This window comes from Prosopis cineraria, unplaced genomic scaffold (assembly GCF_029017545.1).
Source record: "Prosopis cineraria cultivar Desert tree isolate PC_DT_omini unplaced genomic scaffold, ASM2901754v1 PC9, whole genome shotgun sequence".
Classification (NCBI taxonomy): Eukaryota; Viridiplantae; Streptophyta; class Magnoliopsida; order Fabales; family Fabaceae; genus Prosopis; species Prosopis cineraria.
Window position 1 is genome coordinate 28,387,411 of NW_026555340.1, and position 15,126 is coordinate 28,402,536.

At 33.9% G+C, this 15,126-nt stretch overlaps 2 protein-coding genes across 5 annotated transcripts; both read right to left on the minus strand.

Annotated features, from left to right (window-relative positions):
• Window positions 1-15: 15 nt before the first annotated feature.
• On the minus strand, window positions 16-3,770 carry LOC129320344 (hypersensitive-induced reaction 1 protein). Of its 4 annotated transcripts, none has more exons than XM_054965762.1 (6): window positions 3,611-3,770; window positions 1,610-1,815; window positions 1,260-1,380; window positions 1,077-1,168; window positions 901-997; window positions 16-645 (listed from the first exon to the last, which is right to left on the minus strand). In XM_054965762.1, exons 2-6 carry the CDS (start codon window positions 1,796-1,798, stop codon window positions 290-292), a joined length of 855 nt encoding a protein of 284 aa, XP_054821737.1. In that variant the 5' UTR covers window positions 1,799-1,815; window positions 3,611-3,770; the 3' UTR covers window positions 16-289. The 4 variants fall into 4 exon arrangements, with proteins under 4 accessions (XP_054821737.1, XP_054821739.1, XP_054821738.1 ...); XM_054965764.1 differs by having other exon boundaries at window positions 1,610-1,809; window positions 3,611-3,761; XM_054965763.1 differs by lacking the exon at window positions 3,611-3,770 and adding an exon at window positions 2,413-2,693.
• A 4,205-nt stretch (window positions 3,771-7,975) lies between these two features.
• LOC129319964 (protein NRT1/ PTR FAMILY 4.6-like) lies at window positions 7,976-11,284 on the minus strand. The gene is made up of 5 exons (XM_054965077.1): window positions 11,141-11,284; window positions 10,945-11,050; window positions 10,529-10,746; window positions 9,395-9,835; window positions 7,976-9,270 (listed from the first exon to the last, which is right to left on the minus strand). The coding sequence occupies exons 1-5, from the start codon at window positions 11,141-11,143 to the stop codon at window positions 8,296-8,298; spliced, it is 1,743 nt and encodes a 580-aa protein (XP_054821052.1). The 5' UTR covers window positions 11,144-11,284; the 3' UTR covers window positions 7,976-8,295.
• Window positions 11,285-15,126: the final 3,842 nt, after the last annotated feature.

A 15,126-nucleotide genomic window follows, 5' to 3' on the forward strand; every position in this document is an offset into this window, starting at 1 on the left:
TGTAACATCCAGAGGTAAACAAAACAAAAGAAATTTCCTTGAAAGCGCCTTTTACACCATAGAAAACAAGTAATCTGTAGGGGGAATTGATAGTTTGAGTATCCCAAGCAGAATATTTAAAAGGGGCATGGTCTACAAATCTAGAGAACTCATATCTACAGTAACACTTAATGCTGCCACATAACAAGATCAGAAAGCATAGTTCACAGATACCCACCACGCTAATGGTCAATACAATATCATCCATATTGCTGTACAAACCAGACAAAAGAGCTTGGTGACACAGAAGCTACTGATGAGAAGCCTGAAGAAGTCCATCCCGAATTTGAGTGGCAACATCGCGAACAGCACCAGGTCCATGGGGAATGAACACAGCAGAAGACTTGGAGGCAGCACCAATTTCTTTCATGGTATCAAAATACTGAGTCACAAGCACCATGTCCATCACATCTTTAGCAGTGGTTCCAGGTACATTTACTGAGAATCCAAGCACACTGTCTCTTAAGCCATCCACAATTGCTTGACGTTGCCTAGCAATACCCAGTCCAGAGAGATACTTGGACTCTGCCTCACCCTCAGCTCGCTTAATTTGCACAATCTTCTCTGCCTCTGCCTTCTCATTAGCTGCCACCCTCAATCTCGCAGCTGAGATAAAAAGAAATTATTAGGAGATGATCAAAAGCAAAAAAATAAAAAATAAAAATTTCACCAATTCTGCCAGCTAAAACAAGGCAATAAGACACCAACAATATCAAGCAACATATCAGATTGAGGATCTAACACTGGAGAGAGAGTCTTCAATAGGTTTTCATTAATTCATGCGTGTAATAAAGACCTGATAGGCCGTGGAGAATGAATGAAAATAACATGTAAGAGTGACATAATGCACATATAATATACCAGCATTGATTTCATTCATAGCCCGCTTGACATGCTCATCTGGCTCTATATCAACAATTAGTGTTTGAACAATTTCATAGCCATAAGCTGACATAGCCTGTTGAAAAAATAAAAAATCAGAATCAAGTCAAACAACTTCAAAGTTCACAATATTAATGAGTATCATAAAAATTTACCTTTTCAAGTTCTTCCTCCACAGCTTTTGCAATTTCATTTTTCTGCTCAAAAGCATCATCCAAATCTAGCTTTGGAACACTTGCTCTGATTACTGCAATGAGAAAGGCAGTTTCATCTCAGCTGATAAATAGCAAATTGGCTTAGTTAGCATTTGCAACATCAAGGAATGTTCTGGTTTATACCATCAAAAACATAGGCCTGGATTTGGGACCTTGTATTGCTTAGTTTGTAATATGCATCAAAGGCCTTGTCAGCCAGAGCGCGGTATTGGACAGAAGCAACAACATTAACAAATACATTATCCTGAAAGCAAATGACCACAAACACCAATCAACTGTATATCACTAAAAAAAATTCATGCATCGTAATAAGCACTAATTTGACAGTGGAGGTGAAATTCAAAGATTGAGCTCAAGGATTTCATCCAATTTTTTTTTTTGTTTTATTTTCTTCAATAAATAAAAGGATGTGATGTTGGTCGTTTATAGGCATGGGATGATCTAATTATAACGGAAGTCAGAGAATAACAAACCTTTGTCTTGGTCTCACATCGGATATCCAGTTGCTGTAGCCTAAGAGAGAGATGGCCAGAAACTTGACTTCCAAGAATCCACGGCATGCAATGGCAACCTGGCTCAAGTACATCTTCAAACCTCCCAAATCGTTCTTTTATAGCCACTGTGGATTGTCCAACTTGTACACAACAGAAAAGATTCCCCATTTGCACTTCACCTGCGTCTAAAATTTTATGAGCATATCATCAACCCAATAAGATAGAAGTTTGAAAGTGAGAAGAATGCGTGGTAGAACAAAATGCAATTTGCGGTGGATGTTCCATCCAACCACTGATACGCAAGATACATATATACAAAAGGTCAAGTCTTCACAAATACGTGCTAATTGCAAATTCTAAAGTTGATTCCAATAGGAAAAGAAAAATAAATTACATTCGACAAAACAGAAAAGAAATTAATATTCACATCTAGAATCATATCGGTTACCAATTGGATATAGAGATATAGAATGGGGTGAAAGGACCTGGGGAAAAAACTATTGTCTATTTTCTCTCATCGATAAGAGAGCAGACAAAATGAAGGCAAATTTTAAACATCATCGTGTTAAGAAAAAGAATTAACCAAAGGAGATACCCAAAAGTCCTCCCAAGTTATTAACTTTTACAGCCATAGAAGAGTACTAAACAATCAGATCTTGAGTTCTGTGAACGCCATTCTTATATTCTGATCTTTTGTGTTAAGGGCACGCCGTGTGCATGTGAAAAGCATGCATTAAAATTCCACCGGCATCTCACACACACATGGAGCTGAGGAAACTTACGAGTCTTTAAAAGGGAAAAAAATATGAGAGGGGATAGAGGTGGCAAGAAGAAAGATTATTGTCAGAATTCAGAGCAACCGGCAGAACAAGGTTAGGCTTTAAATGCAGACCCAGCAAAGATGACTTGAGAGACCTTTTCACAATTTGCTTGTACATCACGATTAATAAGGATCCATCTGTACCATTGAAAAAATAATATTCGCATGCACATAGTTCTTCCCTATCTTTCAAGAGAGTGAAGTATCATATTGTTTGTCTGAATCAAAAGCCAATCAGCATGACAGATACACATACACGCTATGTAAGAATAATTTTATTATTATGTATGGATTAGCATTTATCAATAGTCAAATTTAATCACAAACACAATCATTGATATTAAATAGTAATTTTTACACTTTATTAAATAAGTTTGGTCTAATTGAATAAATCATGTAGAATTCAAGTTATTTTCGAAGATGTTTCAACCCACAACCAAATTTGAAGTCAATAATCCTATTTAATCCAATTTTAATGTCAACTAGAAATAAGCACCCAAACCAAACCCTCTATTTTCATGTCTTTAAAAACAGTTATTGAGGATTTTTTTGGTCCAAGTGAGTTGCCACTTCTCTTCTCTTCAACAGCATGGACCCCTCACTTTTTTTCAGGTATATTTTCTGTCATTAATATGATTTTATTGTATCATGCTATTCTTCATATGCATCGCCATCAATAATGACCCGTTCTTTTCAATGAAAAATCCTATTTGCGCATGCATTACAATACTTGTGATACAGTTTGTCTGAATCCAAAGCCAACCAACAAGATGACTCTTGAAAATTTCGTCAAGGTGGTTCCAGCTAACATCTTGTTCTGACAGATAAAACCTAGAAACAAATTAGCTAAGTAGAATATAAAGAAGAAAGCTATATAATTGTCGGGTCCGTTTACTCGTATTGTTCGACGTAATTCCCCCCCGCAAGAATTGACAAATACAATATAAATAATTTGATAAGTCAAGTTTTGGTGACCTCTTCGAATTAAGGCAAGCCGAGAGAATAAAAGGCTTAAAAAAAAAAAAAAGCAGCTGTGAGGCAAGAACTGCGAACAGAGTATAGAACGGGTTCCCAGAAACCCCTGAAGCCAAAACAGAAAGATTTCACACAAATTCACAATAGAAAATGAACTTCTGCCTCAAAAAATTCAAACTTTATACCTGATTGTTGTTTTGCTGCAATCGGAACAGAGAACTATGTTGTTTACTGTCAAGGATTTTCGGTATCCTGGGTTCCAAAAGTGTGACCGTTATAAAAAGCAGTTTTAAAGAACGTCCAAGAAACCACGGGCGCGCCGCAACGTGGACGGTATGAGGAGGAATAGTGTTATTTAAACTTCACGTGATGAATCCAAATAAGAAAATTCCTTATTTTAATAACTTTGAATTAATTGCAATCTTTATTTTTTGTCTTTGCAAATTGCTTACGTTTCATGATTTACTGGTTTCCAGTTACACGTTATTGTCAATTGTCAAATTTGGTTATGAATCATTGGCATGAATGTGTATGATACAGATGGTTACCGGAGGATGCAATGAAAAACGTTGTTTCAAAGACATCATTGATATTATTGATAACAGAGGGATGTTGATCCATAGAGATTGGGAGTTAAGAGTTCTCTCATCATTTTCGAGAGAAAAGAATGTATTAGCTGATCTTTTACCTAAATTTTCTTACACTTTTGATAAAAAAAAAAAATTGTATCTTTGATTACCCTCTTACCCTCTTTTAGGAGTTGAAGAATGATGAGGGATCCTTCCCTCCTTTTAGAGCTTATTGAGTTTCTGACATCATTTTAGAGAGAACGGAACTTCATGAACTGTATCGTTTAGGCCTTAATACTTTAATGTACTTTTTCAGGGGGAAAGAATTATAGTTATGATATAAAAGGCAAGTGTATTGCACCCTGCGAATACGATGCAGGATTATTTTAGTACGCGGATTCAAAAAAGATACACTCAATGTTTTAAAATTTATAAATCAATATTAAAATCAATTAAAAATATGAAAATAATAGAATGAAATATAAATATTTGGGCATGTTAATTAATAATTCCAATAAATAAATTGATCAAGCAATATCTTTATTAATAAGTTGCTATTTTTATCATAATAGATAGGTAGGTCGGACTCATTTAATGCATGATTTTTTTTTATGATTTGCATGTGGTGGATGACTTATTATGATTGTTTAGTGAATTTAAAAATTAACTATTACTATAAGCATAACGAAAATTAGTGTAAAGAATAAATAATGCATGCACCCGCATCATGGCTCATAATAAAACAAGAACGACACAAGTCGTGTAACAAATAATACAGGAGCCAGGGAAACTAAGAGCTTATTTGGTTTCTGACATCATTTTTTATTTTTAAAACTTATTTTGCAATATAATTTTTAGAATTATTTTTCAAAACAAAAAATTGAAAATATATTTCATTAATTTAAAAACAATTTTATAATTTAAAAGTATACTGATAATGATAGTTACAAGCAATTAATGATATTGTTTTATGATAGAAATTTTTTAAGTAAACTATGTTTTGAAAATAAAAAAATAAAATAAAAACAACTTTAAGATATTTTCCTTGTTTATTTTTAAAAATAAAAAAAAGAAGAGCTTTAAAAATAATTTAATCTAAAACACTTATTTAAATAATTTTTAAAATTTTTTATTTTTAAAAATATGAAACAATTTTTCAAAACAAAAATCAAGTATGCCCCGATAAGTCTGAAAGCATATCTCACAGTAGCAACAAGAGAGTTCAGTTCGGCTTCTCAGAAGATGACTCAGGAGGCGGGAGGCCTTCTCACGGCACACACACATTGATGCATCATCATATATTCGTATCATCATCATTATCATCTATAATGACCCATTTGTTTTTATTAATGAATCAAATCCTCATGCACACAGACAATTTAGGTCCAAAATTAAAGTCAAAAATTCAGGCGGGTCGGGCCTATTTCGCGGCCTGAATAGACCCATGTCTTTGAAAAGCCCCAATAATTAAGCCCGGCCTGAATTCTTTGAACTTCGGGCTGCCCAAATATCCGAATTTAATTTTTAAAATTATTTTTAATTATTTTTTTACTTTGAAATTAATTATTTTATTTTATAAAAATATAAAATATATTTTTTAATACTTAAACAATGTCTAGGACTCAAATATATGGTATTTTAGTATAAAATGATCTAAAATTTAAAGAATTAATTAATATTTATTATATTTTATATATTTTAAAAAATATAATTTTTTTATTCATGTATTCGGGTCAAGCCCGAACTCGATCGAGCTTGGCCCGAATAGGCCCGAACATAAAAAAAATCTTTTTTTAAGCCCAGCCTTAAATTTTTTCGGGCCAATTTGGGCTAGCCCGTCGGGCTTAATCCAATTACCGGCTCTATCCAAAATATATATATATATATATATAATTATTTAACTTAATGGTTATCTGAACCAAGAGCCAACCACCAAGATACTCTTGAAAATTTCGTCAAGGCACAGGGGATTTAAGCTTACATATGGTTTAGGCTCATAAAAAAATATTATATAAGACTGAATTTAATAAAAATAAACCTTTCAATGATATAAATGATTTTTGTATAACTTGATTCTGTTAAAAAGGAAAAAAAAAAGGAAAGAAAGAATTTTGCAAGAGGCGATCTCACAGTGATATACATATTTTACTTTATTTTATTTTATCTTGATTGTGATCTTAATTTTTTTTCCTAACCATTTATATTAAATATCGATACATTGATTGATAACAGAAAAAAATAAATCTTAGATAAATCAGTGTTTGTATAATAAAATTGGATTCTTTTTTCATGATTTGAACGCAGTCCTAAATGCACGAACAATTGAAATATTTGACTTGCTTTTCTTAGTACGCGGCCCATAATTGTGACACAAACTCGACCCAATAGTTAGGGGCCCATCATTTTAGAGGGTTTAAATATTAAAAATAAATAAATCCCGTCACGAGTGAAAAAAAAGTAAAAGGAAAAAAGGAAAGGTGTCAAGCAAGGAGCATCCGAAGCATAAAAGTAAAGGGTGATGAACTTGATTAATGATTATTAGAAAAGATGCGGTACAAAATGCTGCCTAACATAAAAGATTGGATAATGGAAAAATGGCTGCAATCCAATTCAAAAACATTTTACAAAAAATGAAAACAGCATATTGCCACATATTCAATGAGGTATAGCCTTTGTTTTTGGTGTCTGAAGATGAAGAACTGTCAACAGGAAATTTGGATTTGGTGACTGATTTTAATCTATTCATTTAATGAATTTCTTAATTATAATTGTTAGATTTTAGAAATTTGGATTTTGTGACTTCAATCCATTTACTCAATGAACATCTTAATTATAATCACTTTTTAGTTAAACTTAATTATAGTTGTTGAATTTCATTAATGCAAAAAAATGTAAAAATATATTTTTCTGAAAAAATTTAAAATAATCATCATGATCAAAACATTTTTCATCGTCTCTGAAAATTTGAAACTTGATATTTTGAGTATTATTATATTAAAAAAATATCTCATAGTCATTAAATAAATTAAATTATTATTATCATGCTTCATAAAACACTCGTTAAGTACTTTATCCAAATCCATCTATCCACAAGTAGGTTATAATAAGTTTTGCCAACCATAATCACAGTTTTCATTTTTTTTACTTTCCACTATTATATTGAGTTTTTGTATTTTCAAAACTTCTTAAATGGGATAATAAAACTTTTAATCTTTAAGTTTGTGTTAATTATTGATTTGGTCCTTTAAATTTATTTTTTATCAATTTAGTATTTTAAATTTATTTTTTATTAATTTGGTCCTTTTTAAAATTTTAAATTTTAAAATACAAATTGACTCTCAAAAATAATTTAATGTGTAAGATATATGGATAATCTAGTGTGTGTATGTAGTTAAATTAAAATAAATTAATTTTTAAATTAGTTTAATTTTTATCAATATAATCCCTTGCATTGTGTTTTATTTTTTAAAATTTTAGAGTTTTTTTAATCTAAATAATTATATCTTTATCAGTAATATATATGGCTGTTATCAATATCAATCTCTTTTTCAAACAACTAAGAATATCTAACAAGTCTCACTGACGTTGACCCTGTCAAACTTTGCATCCATCTACGTCCATATCTTCACTTTGTCTTGTTCCCTTCCACTAGGATTCGTTATGATTTAACTTTATCGGTCGGTCCTCAACAAAACAAGCATGCCCAGCCTGTGGCCTATATTGCGAGTTTCCTATATCCATACAATACTTTATTGTCTTCCCTACTCCTCCATCAACGCAAAAAACCAAACGTAAACTTAAATAAAGAACGGTACAGAAGCTAGGCTCGTCGTTGGGACCCTGTAAGATAATTCCCTCGGTTAATATAAACCGGCAGTTCTATTTTTTCAAGACCTCATTTGATCAGAATGAAAGAAAAACAGGCATTAGAAACGGTTTCATTTTGTTTGTGAATTAGAGAGCTTTCAAATTGGTCAGTCATTGATTGTAAATGTCTTACTTTTTTGTGTTTCTGGTCCTTTTAGCGGACTGATCTTTTGAACAATTATAAATAGAAATGGCTATTCAATTATACATAGAAGAAGGAATCTCCACCAAACCCCAATATTGATCCCTACTGCCATTGAAGCAGAAAAGTATGAATTTTGACACTAGGACCTACACTGCGGGCCCCATGGAATAGGTAACTAACTAGAGATTGCTATCCTTCTTTCTCATTATTTGGAAGTTGTATCATAACCATGATTAAAGAGCAATGCCTTATAACTCTCTAAAACATGAAACCAAGGGCTGTCTTTGTTCTACTGCACTGGCCTTATTGATCTATACTTGTAGGAATTGACCCAGAAAAGATAATGGAGAAAGTTCAGTCCACTGAGCACACACATGAGCCAGTAAAACCTTTCAAGGTGATAGTGATTCAAGTTGATACCAGAGAGCCAGGGCATGGCTCCAAAGGTCCCAGTCACCCTATTCACAACGGAAACAAGAACTGTGCTGAGGAAGTATCCCATGGCTAGTGAAGCCCATGACAGAGCTGTGGCCACCGACCTCATGCTTAATGGTGCTTCTGTGAAGAAGAATTCCATCATGCCTGCCAAAGTGAAAAGATCTGCGGATCCAAGGAATGAATACTGTAAAGCCACCCAAAGGAATGTAATAGGCAGAGGTTTTGCTGAATCTAACAGGCCAAATCTGGAAGCAACTTTCTTCCTCTTGATTTCCACTAAAGCTGCCACAGCCATTGCCACAATAGAGAGGAATAGCCCTGTCCCAATTCGTTGTAAATGGGTAATCCCCATTTCAGTGTCCGTTAACTTTCGAGCAAATGGGACAATGGCATGGTTATAGAGTGGGGCCAGGATCATGATGAAGATGACCGGGAAAATAGGTAGGGAAGCTGGTGGGACCTTGAAGGAGCCAAGCCTAGTATCCATAGTGGCAGATTGTTGGACGGAGAATGTCGAAAGCTGGGCAAGGCAACAATTTAGCATGATGGTGGACATAAATATGGGAAGAGCTTTTATTACTATCTTGACCTCTTCCACTTCCCTTGCTGTGCATCGAAGGTTTGCACGGACTGGCTCCATCACTGCTCCATTAAGGAATTTAAGACTTTCTGTCAAAGTCTGGCTTTGGTCTTGTGCCTTGTTTTTATTGTTACTCTCTTCTCCCTTACTAATTTCAGTTGCGTGGGATGGACTTGTTGCCATGCTCGTTATTGCATTAGTTGAATTCCTAGCTTTGCATTTGTTGAGAATTGCAGCAGTAACAACCTGTAAGCAAATATAAAGCATCTCCTTTAGCTTTCCTTCAAAAATCAACTTCACACACACACGTTCGGGTACACAAACACAAACACAAATATATATGGTTTTACTTAGCTTATGCGGGATGTACCTTGAACACAGTGGTGATGGGACTTCCTGTAGGAATTTTGGTCCTATAAGTCCCAGCTCCAAGGAGAAAAATTGGGATGGAGATCAGTATTGCTGCAGTTGCGATTCCTAAACCCCACTGCCAGCCTTTGTTATCTTCAATCCAGACCACAAAAGTTACTGCAATTAATCCCCCACACGATAGGCTGAACACAAAGTAATTAAAGAACGCAGATCTCTGCTTCCTTCCCTCTGAATTAGATTCATCAAACTGCTGAGCCCCATGAGGAGGAAGAGAACCTTTTATCCCCCCCACACCCAGTGCCACCAAATAAAGGCCTGTAAATAGTATCGCTGCCTTCCCGTCATGAACTTTCTGGCATAGACTTTCAGTGTTTCCCATAAAACACCTTGGCGGTTTGAGTGATGGTATATGAGCTTGTATTGTAAGTACTAACAAACCCTATTTCACGTAAAAAAAGAAAAAATTCGATCTCATATACCAACGAAACTTTTTCGATGCATCATGTTATTGCAGAATGCACTTAATTGTTGAAGAAAACTAAGTTCGACTTGAAATAACAGTAAGAAGTGATTTTAACAGACATTTCAACTTAAAAGCAAGAGTTTGGTGTTAGCATAGGATGGTTATTTCGACATAGAATAGTAAGTGTTATAAACGTTTGGTTTCATATCTTCTTCATTCATTTTGGGGATGAAGACGGCCATCAGCAGGTGGGGCTAGCTTAGTGCCATGCTCTAATTAAGTTGTTCATATCTTGACCATGTGGTGTTCACGTGCCTACTACGACGTTACGTTCTGTGGGTTCTCTCTTCTAGAATTATCCTATAAATGTTCCTGTAGCGATTCCTTACTCCCAGAGGAACGAACAGCCTAGAAGCATCACCTATAAGGGCTATCTGGCTTGTTCTAGTTCTGTCTACATGCGGTTATCAGCAACTATTAGTCTATTACAGTGCAACATGCTGTAGCAAATTTGAAATTAGCTTTTCTTTTCCTTTCTAGTTGATTGAGCCTAATATTCAAACTCAACTTTGGACTAAATTAGATACATGAATATCGATGTTTCTGGCAAAGTTAATAAAATAAAAATGAAGAAATAAACTGTATATATATTTTAATCTAGCGACTTACCAGGAATTCAATTGCAGCGCTTATCAGATAGATGGAAAAGGTGGTTAAATAGGAATCTGCCAAAAAACCACCGAGAACAGCAAGGAGGAAGGATGTTCCCATGAAGTTAGTGACAATGTTGGAAGAATTGGACGGCGAAAAGTGCATAAACTTTGTCAAATACAAAACAAGGTTGCTTGCATTGGCAAGATATGCCAGGTTTTCCAGTACCTCCACAGCTGTAATTTGCAATGCGTAAAAATTAGATATAGATATACATTTAAATATATGTGTATGTATGTAATACCTTTTGTGAAACAAACAGATAAAAAGAATCATGTAGCTGAAAGATATCTCAGTTTCCAATATCCAATGACCAAATATTTTATTATCAACAAATCAGAGAAACATAAAATATGGACTTAGACTGCACTAACCTAAAACAAAGGAGGCAGCCAGCATGCCACCGGGGCGTCCTCTCAAGGCAGGCCTGTTTCTCCAATCTACATAACCTTCCCATACGTTCGACCGAGCTTCAATATCCTACAAGTTTCTCATTGTGTTTAGAACAAAGCAATAGTCTTGGAACCTAAGATAAAAGAGGAGTTTAAATAATGAAGTTTAAAGCTTTACCATCTCTGAACTTCTTTCGACTACTGTATTATCTTATTCTGAATTTGGTTGCAGCAGTGATGGGGATGCTTGTGGTATATAACGCTACTAGATCGAGAAATTCTTCTGTTATAGTGGAAGTGATAAGCATAATAGTACTTATAAGCTGGAGAAATGGGGTTTCCCACAGAAGAGGAAAGATCTAGACTTCGCGAAAGCGACCATTTACTCTCAATAATCTCTTTAGTTTACACCTTACAATGAGGATGGCAGTTTCTACCGCTATCATTATCCTTGTTGGTTATTCCCCGTTTCAAGGGGGAGGGGTGGATGAGAAGATCCAGGAACCAAATCTTCCACCCATGTCTTTAGATGTTCATATTTTCCAATTAATTAAATTCCCCCTTGTATTGTTCTGTTAGTTTCTGATAGGACAGGGTTACAATATGATCAAATCTCCCACCCATCTCTTTAGATGTTCGTATCTTCCAATTAATTAAATTCCTCCTTGTATTGTTCTGTTAGTTTCTGATAGGACAGGGTTACAATATGTGGAAATGCTAATCATGACACAGTTAACCAAATTTGTTTAAAATGAGCCACGTATAAAGTGGTGTTTTTGCGGATGATATTGTTGAGGAGCAAGATGATTTGCATGTTGGGAATCAAAGCTGGCGTTAGATTATTGCATGAACAACCATGCAGTGTATATTTGTCACCATACTTATTATCGGGGAATGGATTTGATATCAGAAGATGAGACACAAATTTAAAGAAGCAAGTGGGCAAATTGAAAGAAGTCATAATAGTATGATGTTGAGCATGAAGGAAAAGTTTTAAAGAAGCTTTTCAAGTATGTCCCACCAATATAATGGTATGTCCACTGTGACTTAATGCTAATATTGACAGATCAATGCTTTGTCCTCTACGCTATCTCTTAACCATCCTCCTTTCAATCTTTCCTAACCTATAGAGATTTAAATTTTTTTTGACATCTTTAAAACAAAATCATAAAATTCTTATATGTTTGAATTTGGGTACGTAAATTGGTTATGAAGATTACGATTTGTAGCCATCAGACCATTTATGAGTCCAAATAGTCATGTGATTTTTGTCTCTTTTGAGGCTCTCATTAGAGAGAGCTGTCAGATTGAATGATACCAAATGAACTTCTCTATTCCTTGCAAGCAAGAGTATCTTTTCAGGGCTTTGAGTCTTGTATCCTTGATCATAAAAACATGTGGCTGTGGATAAGTAGAGAAATCCTAGTTAGGTTGGATTATTATGGATCTTCAAGATCCCCAAGTTGGGTGGCCTGAAGCATCCAAGTAATGGGCTCCACCATTTACTCTATTCATTGGGATATGTAACCCATCCGTCCTCCTCCTCTGTAATTTTAAATAAAACAGGAAGCCAATTTACATCGGGGACAAACATTAATATATTTTTACCCAAGGACTTTGTGGAAGACATAAGAACACGGTAAGGGATGAATAGCCTGGAACTGGTTGTGTTTCTATAGCTACCAGTCCATCTCAGTGTCTCACTAAGCTTTCACAGTATCCACTTGTGATGTGGATAAGCTGGTTTGAGAGATCTCACAGAATTTTTACCAGAAAATTATATACACCTCTTAGGATGATAATATGTATCTGTTAATATAATTAAGCTGAGTAAATTCCACAGAGTGGCATTGTGCAAGACCCGATCTTTTGCGTTGTGAAAATGATTAAGAACCAATCGTTGCTCTTGTAGGAATTGTCACTCTCAGGATGGCGGGTTGTACCCCACTGTAGAGAACCCTCTCGCTCAGGTCAGGAATATATACTCATCTCCATTAGAATATGGACTAAATGCGATTCTTGAACGTATTGTGCCAATGATTTCGACCTTTTGAGGCCCAAAATCTCTGCGTCTTGAGAATCCAAAAATTAATTGCACTTGAAAAAAATACCAAGCCAGTAATCAACATGACCTTACGGCAGTGATATTAGATTATGCTGGATGAATGGAAGAAGGAACCTCCAAAGAACTTACGGCAGTAATATTAGATTATGCGGGATGAATGGAATTTCATGAAGAAATAAATAGCCCCACTGAATTACAAAAGAGAGAAAAGAGGATCTGTCACATTGACCACGATGGCTGGGTATTAATCTACATCACTGGTTCAGCAATATAATTTCTTCAGCCTAAACTTTATGAAGGAGAATTTCTCTATCATCACCGAAAATTAATAGCGCTGCACCGACCACACACGAGCCCAGTGGATTCTGTCTTGCATATAACTAGCAAAGAACTTGACTTGCGCTTTGCATGTATTGCTATTTTTGTCTCCGGAAGGCATAGCGGTGACTGGTTAGGTAGTGATTCTGCAGATAGGAATAATGGAATATGAAAGGCGAGAGTGGTACTGGTACATGGATGCATCAGTGCAGGTATATTCTAGCCGAAGGATGAAGCACGGAACATGGTGGATCAGACTCAGAGAGAGGTAGAGTTGTGGAGGAAGGTGATTCGGCAGTAAGGGAATGCGTTTTCATTGGATCAGCGTTTGGTAGCCTTGAGCTGGAAAGTTGAGGAAGAAAAAAGGGTAGTGGATCATTCTGTAAACTTCGTCTTCATCGCATCATGCGCTTCCATCCACTTAGATTGGCGATATATCTGAGTGGCTTCCATGTTATCTCTTTTATGTTCCGTTTGCTTGTTAAAATAAAATGAATTAAAAAATAAAAATAAAAATGAGATAAGTGAAAGAAATACTAGATCACATTTATAAAAAAAAGAGAGTAATTTAATTTATAAGATTAAAAATCATAATTTATAAATTTTTTTAAAATATGTAATGATTCTCACATTTATAGTATATATTAATAAACTTTATCATATTTATTATGAAAAGAAAAAATAATTTAATTTATTTCATATATTTTTTAATTTATTTCATTTTATTTATTTTTAATAATTATATTTTCCGTACATATTGAAAGCGTCACTTCAAGAGGCGCTAGTAAAAAAATCAAAGAATTTAATTACTAGTGATGTTGTGAATTACCATTTATCTTCCATCCATGAGGCCCAATTTTATGTCTATTTTAAGCATTTTTGTGGATATTTAATTTATGGGTATGCCAAATATGATAAAAATGAAAAGAAGCTTTGGTTGAAGTATATTGACTATAAAACTTTTACTTGGAAAAAAAAAAAAAAAAACCAAGAAGAAGTTCTAGAGTTCTCTGAACGATTCCTCGGATTATTTGTAGCTTGTTTAACGGAATTAGTTTTCATTAATAGAGTTTTGAATTTCTATTAAAAAAAAATCTCTGAACGTGATATTATTTTCTTTAATTTCCTTAATTGTTAGATCAAATTAATGTTCTTTTTGTAAAAAAAAATCCAGATCCCAAAAAAGTTCTAAATTCCACGTGGAGATAAATATTAAAAAAAAATATCAGGACTAATCTATGGAGAATAACACTTGAAAATAATTAATTTAAATTAAATCTCAACTAATTTTAAAGCATCAAACTTTAAAAATTTATAAGTTCAATTCTCAATTTTATAATTTTATTTAAGCTAATTTGTAATTTTTTTAAAATTTTAATAAAAAAATTTACTTATCCTTCAACTATATTAAAATTTTAAAAAATAAGTTATAAATTCATCACAATTAAATTAAAAAATTGATAACCAAACTTGCAAATTTCTAAAATTTGACTCTTTAAATTAATTAAAATTTAATTTAAATTAATTGATCCCTTTAAAATAATTAGTTCTTTTTTACAAGGACTTGATTAATTGATATGACAGGAATTTGAAAGATTAATTATGAGATAAATTTTATGGTTTATGTTTAGGCCAGGATTATTCCCTTGGAGTAAACTTTAGAGTGTGGTCAATTTTTAAGCGTTTGCTATGCTTTCTAATAAAAAAATGGAAATAGATATTTTTTACAACTAATTAAATTAAATGTCATTTGAAAAGTTCCTCCTGTGTTTTATTTTCAT